Here is a 13575-nt window from a genome sequence, read left to right as displayed (position 1 = left end):
AAATGGAGAATGGCAACTTGCCTTTCTTTTTTTATGTATACATACGCGTGGACGACTATCGCCACCCCGAGGGGCCGGAGGAGACACGCGCGACGGGAGCGCAGCCCGACAGGAAGTAGACACGCGCGACGGGACCGCCACCGCGGGAGAGCGGAAGGAAAGGAAACTAGGCAGGCAAGCGCTTGGAATAACGAAAAAGAGAGGACGGTGCGAGCGTCGCGTTTTTGGTCACGCACACGAAATTACCCAAGCTTCAAGGAGAACGCAGGGAATGGGGTTCCACCGCTTTCCTCTTATAAAAGATTCGAAGTAAATAACCAAAATAAAGCGTTGACGAACGCGCGTGCAAGATGCCATTTGTTTGAGGCATTTGCTTTAGAACAGTTACTGCTGCAGACGCTGGTACGTGCGGCACGTGGGTGGGGTGCAAGCATGGAGTGTTTGGACACGCACAAGAAAAATCCACGGAACCCTAGCCATGAGCAGTTTCCCTGTAAAATACAAAAATAATCGGTGTTCCTAGTCCCTGTGCATCTCATTGCTGAATTCGCTTGAGGACTACTGAGAGTACACAACGTGGACGCAAATTGGCGCTATTTTTGTCGTAAGAACAAAGGGGAGATGTTTTCGCTTTGTGCGATGCCCGAATCATGAGCCACCCTAGAGCGACAAACTGGCCTCCGGTGGGATCCTGGCTGTTACGAGAGCGCAGGAATTCTCATTTACGCGGCTCTCCTCACCGTGGAGGTATGGGGGAAGGAAAGGGGAAAAGAGGAGGGGGGAATGGCTGCGCGATTGATCGTTGCACCGGCGCGTCATTAGGTAGTCGCTCAGTCTACAGGGACAACGCGCGTGCAGTTCACGAAAGCAACAGCGATCACTCTCAAAATGTTGGGATATTGTCGCCTGTACACGGGAGCTCGAGATGTGCTGCCGTGGTTTTACCGTGAAGCGCATGTTGTTTGTTTTTTTCCGCTATTTTTCTTTTATCGTGACATTCGCGTAGGCACGACATGGCTGTCGAACCACGGTTTTAGTGGTCCCGGATGGGTCGCAAAACTTCACTTTGTCTTGTGTTTGGTCGATCGTCAAGCCTCACCGTGCGATCATCTAACAAACTTACACACAAAAACAAGTTGCACCAACTTCCAACGCCCTCTTTTGCGGCACTTTCCCGATACCGCAGTCTAGAAAACATTTGTGAATTTACTTTTCTACTGAACAGAAAGACAGCCAGTCACGGCAAACATTATATTTTTGTCTTATTGCATTTTGTGTATTTTGCCGTTCACTGGAATCCGTCTATTGTTTACCGCGAATGGCTGTCTCCGTTTTTGCAAAAAAAAAATATATATATATATTTTATTTTACAGCGATAGTTGTTACGGGTTTTTTCCACCACTTGAAATGACGTCCGTTGTAGTTGGCGATCTAGGACATCCGTCGGCGATGTTGCAAATCTTCGAAAAAGATCGCCCTCCTCCCGCGTGTGAAGCAGAGACGTTACTACTGAGCTACGCCACAGCGTTAAGAACCCCGCTCTATATATGACTGCAAGCAAGGCATTTGGCCGCCGCCATGTCTCTCTGCTCGTCACGACAAGCCCGTTCACTTGCAAGCTTGCCGAAGTTATGTTTACCCGCGCAATCTGCACGTGCTTGCTCGCACGTGGCACCAGTCGGGGTGTCATGCTTCCAATTTTTCTATACTTAGGGTTTTTGTAGTACCCAGTGCTCAATGCACGTGCTCTCTGGAAAAATAGAGAGAATAGACCGATCTCACCAAGCGTTCCACGCATGCATGACGCCGCCATAGGTGTAGTTTGTAGGAGGCAGACGCCAGTTCACGCGACAGCTCATGCTGCCTCGTGGTCTGCTCGCGCAAACCTCCAGCAGGGTTGTCGCGCGTGCAGAAAGACTACAGCTTCCACGACGCATGTCGGCAGCGGTGGCGTACTCAAACTAGCTGGTGAGGTCGGTCTATTAGCCGGTAACGGAATATTGCCGTAGGACTGTCAATGCAAAGATCTCGTTCGGGGAGGGGCGCGTTCATGGGCGCCGGAATAAAAACGGAAACAAAATAGTTCGGAACAAAATGGTCAGATATCTATTTTGTTCCGAACACGTTTATTCACGCACCCCACGATGTGTGAACGCGATGCCGATCGATGCCCCACGACTTCGCGAGACGTGTCGCAGCTATTGCTGTGGCCGAACCGCGACTTAGCACAGGGCGGCTCAATCTTTTTACAGTTCCGGGGATAATGTAATTCCCGCTGTCCGAATGAACATCCTCCCATATTTATTTTATTTCTCATCCTTTGTTTTTGTCCGGTTCGGAGTTGTGTCTACCACTTTCTGCTCCCTTCTCTTTCTCAACTTTCCTCTCTCTTTCCCTTTCTCTCTCCCTCTCTCTTTCTCTCTCCGCCAGCTTGTCCCTTTCCATTTATCATTCTTCTTTACATTGTTATTGCTGGAAACAACATAGATAAAACATCGCGTGGACTTTCGTTCTGTTTTTTTAATATGCTTTTTTTTTCCCCCGATCGCAGGATCAGTTGGCTACAGCAGAGCGGACGGGACCCCAACATCTGGAACATTCGGGGCCGGAACGCGACGCTGGTCATCGCGAACGCGTCGTACAGCCACCAGGGCGTGTACCGCTGCGAGGCCTCCAACACCATAAGGAACCAGCCGTACAGGGTGCAGTCGCAGGAGATACGCATCGATATCCGAGGTGAGAAGCTCACCGCCTTAAAATGCTCCGCCGTTTCTTTTGCACGTTGAATGCGGCAGTAATCACGTGACATCGAGCCCGTGCAACGCCGCTCATATCAAAACCAACCAAGGCGGGAAATATATTACTCCTTTCTTCGGTACGCTGTTTGAGCTATTTCTATACCAGGGTAGTTAGTATAAGTATTAGTACGCTGTTCATATTAAAACCGGCTGAAGCACGAAGTATTACCCCTACCTTCGGTATGATTTTCGAACTCTACCTGTACCAGTGTAGCTCACAGGAGTATTAGTATGTCTCAGCATAAGAACAGCAGTAGTGGCTGCAGTTTCTATGCGAATTACCAGAGAGGATTGGCCTATCTTAGCAACTTTCTACGAAGACTATTACAGCATTGTTTAATTTCACAGAAAAACGAAAATCCTCCATCAGCTCCCTCTTTCAGTGTTGACTCCCACATGAAAGCACACGAATTGGGGGCATTCAGCCTAGTCTTTTTTTTTTTTTTTGTGAGCATATCCTTTCTATTTTTCCCCTTTCTTTCTCTCTCTCTCTCTCTTCTATTTGTCTTCAAAGCTATTGTGTTTTGCAGCAGAAATAAAAGCCTTTACACCTACCTGCTTCTTTCATAAAAGAGTGAAAGAAACATGATTGGAAGATTTAACACGTAATAGAACGTTACCTAAATTGAAAAGTTTTTTTTTTTAATTTAATATATATATGGATCTAAAATCCCAGCCATATGAGCGGTTTTTGTTTTTATTCTGTTAACAGCATTTGAATTACCAGGGAGGAATGGCGTCCCTTAGTCACTTACCATGAAGACTAAGACAGCATTTTTTTTATTCCATGGCAAAATAGAAAAGCCTCCCTCAGCTGCCCATTTTTTTTTTTTTTTTGAGAAAGGCGGGGGGGGGGGAGGGGGGAAGGCTTTATCTCAAAAAAAAAAAATGCCGATGTTTAATGCGTCGTGCCGCATTTTCCATTGAGCATAGGCTTGTTTGTTTTCGGTGGGCGCATCCTGTCGTACTTTTCTCCCTCTTTTTACTATTTTTGTTGAAGGCTATTATGTTTTGCGATCCTTTAATACAACAAAAATAAAATTCTTGCACCTACCTTTCTTTTTAATAATAATAAAAAAAAGTTACGATTGGAACATTGAACGCGTAATGGAATTTTACTCATTTTGAAAAGTTTTTCTCAAAGGCGCAAAGAAATATGGATATAAAAAAACAGCTATATGAACGTTATTTTTTCTGTTGACAGCTTTTGAATTACCATATAGGAATTGCGTCCCTTAGCCACTTACTCCGAAGACTAAAACAACATTGTTTAATTTCACGGCTAAAATGAAAAAAAAAATTGCATTGTTTTTTTTTTTTTTAAATGCTGACGCCAGCAAAAAACAGAAAACAAGCTTATATTTATGTTTAATGCGTTTCGGCGCGTTGGGCATTGAGCAGTCTTGTTTGATTTGAGTGGGCGGATCCTTGCACTTTTTCTCCTTATCTTTCTCCCCCTCTTACTATCTTTCTTGAAAGCTATGATGTTTTGCGGTCCTTTAATACAGCAGGAATAAAAATCTTTACAAATTTTTTTCTTTAATTAAAAATAACAACAATACGATTGGAATATTTAACACGTATTGGAGTTTTACCTAAATTGAAAAGTTTTTTTAAAAGTCGCAAAGATATATAAATCTAAAAATTCCAGCCATATAAACTTTCTTTTAAAATTCTGTTAACGGATCTCGCCTCGATTGAAACATCCGATTTCTAAAGACGCACAGCTGTTATGCCCACCAAAATTGCTGTAATAGTCGGAAATGTAGTCGCCGCTGTCGTGGCTCATTTCCGCTCACTTTCCCAATCTCCCTTCGTTCGTGTCTCCCAGTGCATTGTTCATTCCGTTCTACCCTGCAATTTTGCGGGCAGGTGTTTCGGACGGATTGCGATCTCGAACCCTCCCCCCCCCCCCCCCCCCCCTTTGTCTTATCGCCCGCCACGACAGAGAGAGAGCTCTTGAAAGTGCTAAATTGAATCTGGTTTCTGGCATTAGCTGACTGCGAAGAGTTCGAGAAGTCTTTTCTAGAGCCTGTCAGCGTTCCTAGGCTACCGCATTCTGTGGGGTGTGTCCCACTACTTCATATGAACCACACACATCGTTTCACATAAAATAGCGTTGTGACTTACCAATGCTATGTTATGTGCATTGCAAGGTGGTTAGGAATTACGCCACCGAACAATATGAGCTGAAGCACTCAATCTGGACTCTTCGTATATCTACAGTTTCGACAAGCTCTGTTATCTCACAAATTGTGAAAGGGTTCGAATATAGTGACCCAGGCTTTGCCTTCCTACTCGTGTTTCCGTAAATCTTTCATGAAGACTGACAAGTAAACCATAGAAGCATGGAGAGCTGTTTCAGCTTATGTTGACCGCTGTAGTACATTTGTTTTGTGGAAATCAAAGGTGGAAACCCTCTAACTAATTTTTATTTTTAATTTTTAGTGTCGTGTCCGGGTGGTGATGACAACTACAGCCCGAATACTTATGAGTTTAATATGACCCAGAAGAGCCTCAGTGCCTAGCTTGCGCCATCGGTAGCTCGCAGTTCCAGAGTGCGCGCTCAAGGATCGCGCGCACAGGGCAATGCCGATCTTCGTCCTTTATGCGCGAGTGGCGCCGCGCTGGACATCACACTCCTTCCCCCTCTAGATGCCGTCGCCATATCTTTGAGGAGGTCGCCTTTGACGTTGAGGTCTAGCGGAACTGTTTGATGGAACCAAGTCGGCATTGGGCTGCACTTCTGCTTGAGCCTCTGGGGCACATTGCTGTTCTGCTGGTGACGGTTCCCCAGTCGTCGGAATGGTCCACTGCGCTGGTAAACCTTGTGGGCCATTACTGGTCTTCGCTGTCGAAGATGCTTCTGTGACAAAATGTCTCGGGTGGTCTGTTACTGGGTTCCTTATGTGATCTTCGTGTCGTCGTACTGTGCCTTGGTCTGTTCTGATGATCCAGGAACGAGATCCAAGTCTTCTTATGATTGTTCCTTGGATCCACGACGGTTTGCCTGTAAAGTTCTTAACGAACACCTCTCGGTTAACAAAAAGATTTCTGGGAGACTTGGTTGTTCCTGGTGTATCCTCATCTCTTCCCCTTGCTTGCGGTTGGAGGCGAGTGATCGCCGTTGACAACTCGCGACCCAACATCAGCATGGCTGGAGTCTGTCTCGTCGCGCAACTGATGGTGGTGTGTTGCTTAAAAAGAAACCGAGCGATTCGGCACGATAAGCACCCCGTCTTATCCTTCGACACCGCTTGTTTGGTCTCGTAAACCATCCTTTCAGCTTGTCCGTTGGTCGCCGGATGGTACGGTGCACTCGTGACGTGTCGAATACCGTTATTCTTAAAGAACTGTTCGGTTTCGGCTGATACCAGTGACGTACCGTTGTCGCTGACGATCTTGCGTGGTACTCCGAATGTTGCGAATACATTACGGAGTTCCTGGATGAGTGAGCTGGAAGTGATGGTGTTCATTTGACGAACTTCCAGCCATTTGCTGAAGGCGTCAACTATTATCAGCAACATCTTGCCTTCAACGGGTCCGGCGAAGTCGATATGTAATGTATCCCATGGCGTCGTCGGTCGTTGCCATTCCGGAGAAGGTGCTTTGGGCGGTGCCCGTTGATGCTGTTGGCAATTGCTGCACGTTCTTGCCTTGGCTTCGATGTCTCTGTCTACACCAGGCCACCAAACGTAACCTCGTGCAGCTGCCTTCATGGCCACCATGCCTCGATGACCTGCGTGGAGTAGCTCGAGGACGTGAGCTCTGGCTGCACTGGGAATGACTACCCTCGTGCCTCGCGTCAAGCAACCGTTAAGTGTCGACAGTTCAGTGGCGATAATTTTGTACAGCCCGCACTCGTCCTTGCTCAACTCTCCCAGATTTCCGTGATGTATGGCCTTGTAGACGAGTGCCAAAGTTTTGTCTTGCGCTGTGAGCGCTGCAATGCGTTCTGGGCAAAGTTGAGGAATAGGCGAGCCGGCCAACATCAGTACATCTCCAGGTTGGCAGGGCTCGTCGACACAAGCAGGTAGCGGTAGCCTGCTCAGAGCGTCTGCGTTTTGATGTAATCGTCCCCGTCTGTACTTCAACTCGTAGTCGTATGCACCTAGTTTGATGCACCATCGTGTCATACGCGGGGATAGCACTTGAGGTATTGTTTTCGAGCCTCCAAGTATTCCCAGAAGTGGTTGGTGGTCCGTGTAGATGGTTACCTGTCGTCCAGCGATGTATTCATGGAAGTGACATACTGCATAGACAATGGCCAACCCTTCTTTATCCAGCTGGGAATAGTTTTTCTCTGCTGCTCCTAGCGTCCTCGACGCAAAAGCAATCGGAGCCTCACGTCCCAAGGCGTCTCTCTGAGCAAGCACTGCTCCTACGCCGTAAGGGGACGCGTCGCAGGAAAGAAGCAGGGGCTTGTTTTCGTCATAGTGGGCAAGGACCGTGGATTCCTTGACTAGTTGCTTGAGCTTTCGGAACGCTTCCTTGTGACTGTCCTTCCAGAGCCAAGGAACATTTTTCTGGAGAAGCTTGTACAGGTCTGTTGCGACTGTAGCTCTGTTCTTGAGGAAGCGGTCATAAAATGCCAACAACCCCAGAAAGGCTTGCAGCTCAGGTTTCCCGGTTGGCTCTGGAGCGTCTAGAATCGCTTGCACTTTGTCACCGGTTGTGTGAACCCCTGAAGCATCAATTTTGTGTCCCAGGAAGGTAGCTTCGCTGACTGAAAACTTGCATTTTCCTTTTTTTAGTCTCAGACCGGTGCTGTCTAATCTGGACAGTACTTGTTCCAAACGCTCAGCATGTTCTTTCTTGCTCGCTCCACTGATGATGATGTCATCTAAATAGACACTTATTCCGTCTATGCCGGCGAGTGTTGTTTCCATCATTCGCTGGAAGATCGCTGGTGCTGCTGAAATTCCGAACGGAAGTCGTGTCACTCGGTACAATCCTTTCATCGTATTGATTGTAAGTACAGCTGCCGTCTCTTCAGTTACCTTTAGTTGCTGGTATGCTTGGCACAAGTCTATCGTGGAGAAAGTAGTTCCGCCTCTGAGGTTCGAGAGCACTTCTCCTGTTGTTGGTAGCGGATAACTGGCCTTTTTCGATGCGGCGTTTACCGTACTCCTGTAGTCGCCACAGAGTCGGATAGCTCCGCTCTTCTTGCGAACGAGTACAAGCGGCGTAGCCCACTCAGAGTGTTGAACTGGCTCAATTATCCCTTGGTTCTGCAGCTGTTGAAGCTCGTCTGTCACCGCTGATCGTAGCGCGAGAGGAACAGGGCGAGCCTTGCAAAACTTTGGCGGGGCTCCTTCCTCCAGCTCCAAGTGCACTGGAGGTCCCGTGTATCCAGAGATGTCGTCTTGGAATACCTTGGAATGTCGTTGTAGCACTGCCTCCACCTCCGGTGGCGTGGTCTGCTGCTGCATCTGATTGATTCCTTGAACTCGGATGTTGAGCGCGTCGAACCAATCTCTACCCAAAAGGCTGCAGCCGGCCCCTTTCATTACCAGAAGCGGCAGTAGGTAATCCTTGGACTTGAAGCGTACTCGAACTTGAAGCGATCCCAGAAGTTTCAGGCCTTCGCCACTCCAAGTGTAGAGCTCCAAGTCGTTCTTCGTGAGCTTTGGTGGGTTCTTGGGCCAGGTTGAGCGAAATGTGTCTTCGCTTATCAACGAACAAGCGGCTCCAGAATCGACCTCGAACTGAAGTGGTTTACCTTCAATCCGAAGGGAAACATAAAATTTCGGGAAGCACCTTCGCGTGGTCAGCTGGTTCAGCTCATGACATGTACATCTAGAAGAACACGCTGGCTGGCTCACCACTTCAGTCGCTGCTTCAACGTTGTAGTTAGCTTTCTTGTAGCCTGTTTTACCTTGTTGTTTTTTCTTTGCAATGCATGCCTTTTCAATGTGTCCTTCCTTTTTGCAGTAGTGACACTCGGTAGTCTTGAATCGGCAGGCCTGTGGGTCGTGTTGACCTGTGCAACGATAACACGGACGTCCCTTGTATGAAGCGGACTTGTTGCATGCATCCGTTGTCTTGTTGACCTGGAGATCCTCCTTGTTTTTTATACTCTGTTGTTGTTTCGAGGCACTCTCAGCACGGACGGCGATGTCTAAGGCGCTTGCGAACGTTAAGTTCTTTTCTGCGAACAGACGTTGTTGCAGAAGTTCGTCACGGATGCCGCAGACAAACCTGTCGCGCAGCATCACGTCCAGTGGCAGTTTAGTGTCCCATTGTGGAGTTGCCGGTTGTGCAGCCGTAGCCACTGCATCGGGTGCTGCTTGTGACGCCGGTTGCTGCGACGCCGGTTGCCGTGCCGTTGTCGATGCCACAAGCGTAGTTGCGGAAGCTAAGATGCCGAAATGGCAGTCTCCAGCCAGCATTTTGAGTGCCGCAACGTAGCTGTTTATGGACTCGTCCGGTAGTTGGTCTCGCCTCTGGAAGTTGTACCGGCTATAGAGCTCCGAAGGTTTTGGATCGAAGTGCGCGCCGAGGATCGTCACGAGTTCTTCGAACTCGACATCCCCGGGTCCTCTGGGTGCTACCAACGCTCGTACGATGTCATATGTTTCTGGACCGCACAGCGTAAGTAGGACAGCTCGCTTCCTGTCCACGGCGCTGATGTTATTCGCCACGAAGTAGAATCCGAGGCGCTCAATCCAGGATGCCCATGACTTGCCTGAGAAGGCTTCCATTTTGCCTGACTTAGACATGGCTCGAGGTCTGAGGTTCCAGGCGTCGTAGGTCCTTGATTACTCGTCGCCAGTGTCGTGTCCGGGTGGTGATGACAACTACAGCCCGAATACTTATGAGTTTAATATGACCCAGAAGAGCCTCAGTGCCTAGCTTGCGCCATCGGTAGCTCGCAGTTCCAGAGTGCGCGCTCAGGGATCGCGCGCACAGGGCAATGCCGATCTTCGTCCTTTATGCGCGAGTGGCGCCGCGCTGGACATCACAATACCAAAAAACATTATGCTGTGGGACATAAGGTTTAACGAAAACAGAGAAGATTGGGAAGAAAATAATTCACTCTTGGCTTTCGTTTCCTGCATTTTATTTTACATTTATTAAAAAAAAAACATCGTTTCACTTTAAATGAAAGTGGGAGGGGGCAAACTTCATGTCTGTCCGTCGAGACATTTTTTTTTTACATTCTAGTTTTTTATGAAAGCAGGTGTTTTCCTTTCGCATTTTCATAGTACAAATGTACCAACTAATCAGGTTTTTCTGGTCAGCTAGTCTTGTAGCAAGTAAAATTTTCCTCTCCAATTTATCTGGAGCGGGTAAGATACATTTTACTAATGGACGAAGAGCGTGTTGCTGCGGGTCAAGATTGAGGAAAGAATGAACATGTAGGACAAAAACAACACAACCACATATTTTATGGCTGCGCTATGTTTGTTCTACGTGTTCATTCTTTCTTCAATCTTGATCCATTTTCCTCCCACAGGTTTCGGTTCTCAAAAGTGGAGTATTGATGAATATAAATGAAGGCTTCGTTTTAGAGATCCGAAACCCCCGAGGGAGCCAATTATAAGCAAGATGTGTCTTTTCTAGTAGTTTCTTTATTAACTTGCCTAAGCTACAAATTACTGCAAAAGTATACTAGAGGTATAGTTAACTTTTGTTGTAATTGTCATTAGGTAGTACAAGTATTTCCTTACCTAGATTGTAACCAATTACAGCAACGCAAATATTCGTAAGTAATTACTTTGACTTGCAATATCATACCATATGTACAATTTGAGGGTATGGTGGTTAAGGGCGAAATGTAGAGATCAATTATTTTATAACGCTTTAAGCCCAGTTCGGATCTGCAAACTGCTATAGCACTAATTACCCTTGCACATGCCGCTACAAAAATAACGGCCTCATGATATAGTGGCAACAGTATGTTATAAAGGAAAAAGAATAAACGATAAAGTTTATTTCCAGAAAAAAAAAAAACAGTCAATAACGTATTCATGGCGCCTTTAAGCGTAGAAAACTTGTGAATTTACTGTCCTCAATTTGTAGACATAAACAAAAAATGACTAAAGGTTCCGTTAAAAAGTTTTGGCTCTACAATAATAAAACAGGAAAACACTACAATCAAATGGAAGAGTAGAAACTTAGCTCGTCTTGAACCTTTTCAGCCATATAATTCTGTTAAGCACATTTCAATATGTAGTGACAAAGATCACCATAAATACAATAACTAGCGGCAATCAATAAAAATGCAGATGTATGCACAAAGTTTCATTGTTCAACTCATCGATCCTCTTGTTCGATCTGTTGGGAAAAACACCGTTTTCTTGTCTTTTTTCCCTTCTACTTTTTAGACCATAGGTTAAGAAGGGCTGTGGGTATACTATTAAATAGAGTAAGAACATAATACTGGCAAAAGAATAAAAAAACAGTGAGTGCGCAGGCGTACATAATGGTAATACTGGCGTTGCCTTTGTTTTTACTTAGTGTATATTTTTGGAATAGCATAGGTTTTTGTGTGTTTTGAGGATATTATAGTCTGCTGGGTACTCCTATCAAATTCTTGGAAAATAGCAACCGCTTAAAAACAAGTTTAAAAATATTTTCAAATTACGATATTCCGGCCTCAATCATTTTCTTAATATTTTTTTTTATTTCATATTTTGATCCCCATACTATGTTATTGATACATCTATAAATATTTCTATCAATTGTTGTTTATACTTGTGACATGTTCCATATATAGTAATTTCATATCGTATAACAGACACTTCTAACACTTGCTATACCTTGCGCATCAAATTGATGTCGCAACCACTTTTAGGTCTATTGATATAACCTGAAACAACACGAAGTTTTTGCATAACAGGATCAACGTAATTACCCCAAGAAACATTTTCGTAAAAATTTAGCCCAAAATAAAATGCTGCTTGAACATTCTCCAATCTCCTTCGGTTATACGGGCCACAATGTCGAGCATGAAAAAATAGCGGGACATCTAATATAACCTGTTTATGAGGATTTTGAAAGCACATCAGTCTAGTGTTATTATAATTGACAGAAATCTAGTTATTAGCGAACCAGCTCATTATTTCAGCTATAACATCTCGAAAAATAGGGGATGTCATATTGTGTTGTTCGTCTGCGTATATAAATAGTTTTTATTTTAGTTTCATGTGAGCTATTTCATTAATGTAAATGTTAAACAGTAAAGGACCTTAGGTGGATCCTTCTGGTTTACAAAACTTCATTTGAATTGGATCACTTGTTTGACCGTTAATCTTCACCACTCGGTATCTGGTTATAAAGTAGGTTTCTAGAACTCTATAAAACGCCTCCTGCAATCAATTTATATACTATCTTCTCTAACATAATTGAATGATATATGGTATCAAATAATCAGGATAGGTCGAAAAAGCGTGCTAGAGCAATTCGATTATTATCTAAAGACGAATAGGAGATATCTGAAAAATTTCCCATTAGCAAAGTCGTGTTTTTTTTTTGTGAAATTCATTTTGCAATTAGTGTATTAGAATATATCTGTCACAAAATTAGTTTAAATGTTTCAGTAAATACTTTTCCGTGATATGTGCGATGGTCTGAATTATGAATATTGGTCGATAATGTTTAAGTTCTTTTTTAGATAAATTTTTTGTGCTCTGCCGTAATTATAGGCAATTTTATACTGTCTGGGAGTTTCCTTCTTTCAAATATGTAATTGAGAACACTAGGTAACACACCTTTTAATGTGTCGAAATTGCAATAAAGATCTCGCACTCATATCAGATCATATCCTGCTGGTTTCGCCAAAGACATATTGGAGATAATTTCCTTTATGTTCCGCTCCGACATCTGTGGTAACTATGCTGAATTCCAATTAGTTATAACCTCTCCCGTAGTCGTATTTTCTTTATTGATTTCTTTTCTTGAACCTGTATAATGCTAACAAATGTATGGTTAAAAGAATTTCCAAGCTCTCGCGGAAGTCCGTAGCTTCCACAAAATGTTTAATAATTGTGTCATCCATAAATAAAAATTTAGATTTCTTTCTTTAGGGTTACAAAGAATTGACGCAATTCCTACATATTGTCAAAGGTTATTTTCTTTTTGCACAATATTCATTACTTTGCAGCCATCGCAAAAAAAAAAATGTTTTTCTTTTTTGCTCGTGTTTCTTGGGAATGGGCTTCCATTTAACCGAATTGGAGTGCGTTTTATATTTATAAATTTAGTTTAGCTCTCCGTAATTTTGAAGCTTCGCTGATTACGGTATAGAAAAGCAAACGCTAAACTACATTTTCCTTTTTTTTCTTTTTTTTTTTTTAATTTTTGCCCGACAAGTTGCCACCGGTTTGTGTTACCTCGTTGGTGAAACCGGCACTGATCATTATCATCTTCTGATTTCTGCACGCCGGAGCCTATGAGAAACTCTAATTTACCTCCCTTAATACTAATTACGCGACGGACACTGTCCCCGAGAGTTTCGGTCTCTCTCCCGTATCGGGTCGCCGAGCATCGTGTCCTCGCTGCCGCTGCGGCGTTGTCTCCTTTCGTCGTTCGTTGTTTCCGTCGAATAATCAGGGAAGTGCGGCATGCTTTAAACCTCGATTAGCTCGCCGTTCCTTTCGCACTGCGTGGCGTTTTAATCTCGATTAAACGCACGGCCGAAGCGACCACTGCCCATTTCACCTTAGCTAAATTAGGCTTAAACGAAAGCTACCAAGTAAACCCGGTAAACTCCCGGTGCATTAGTGTTCGTGCAGCCCAGGCGCGATCAAAACCAAAGATGGCGCTTGAAGTC

The 13575-nt window shown here is 44.8% G+C and overlaps 1 protein-coding gene across 2 annotated transcripts in view; it reads left to right on the top strand.

Annotated features, from left to right (window-relative positions):
* The window catches only part of LOC8035533 (kin of IRRE-like protein 1), a 522359-nt gene that overhangs the window by 460813 nt on the left and 47971 nt on the right, over window positions 1-13575 (top strand). For both annotated transcript variants that reach the window (XM_029974488.4, XM_040504440.2), the window contains exon 6: window positions 2552-2736. In XM_029974488.4, the coding sequence (XP_029830348.3) occupies window positions 2552-2736 (185 nt within the window). The remainder of the gene's footprint in view (window positions 1-2551; window positions 2737-13575) is intronic.

This window comes from Ixodes scapularis, unplaced genomic scaffold (assembly GCF_016920785.2).
Source record: "Ixodes scapularis isolate PalLabHiFi unplaced genomic scaffold, ASM1692078v2 PGA_scaffold0__279_contigs__length_252992795, whole genome shotgun sequence".
Taxonomy (NCBI): Eukaryota; Metazoa; Arthropoda; class Arachnida; order Ixodida; family Ixodidae; genus Ixodes; species Ixodes scapularis.
The sequence above is the reverse complement of the archived record's forward strand: the minus strand, read 5'-3'. Positions and strand labels throughout refer to the sequence as shown.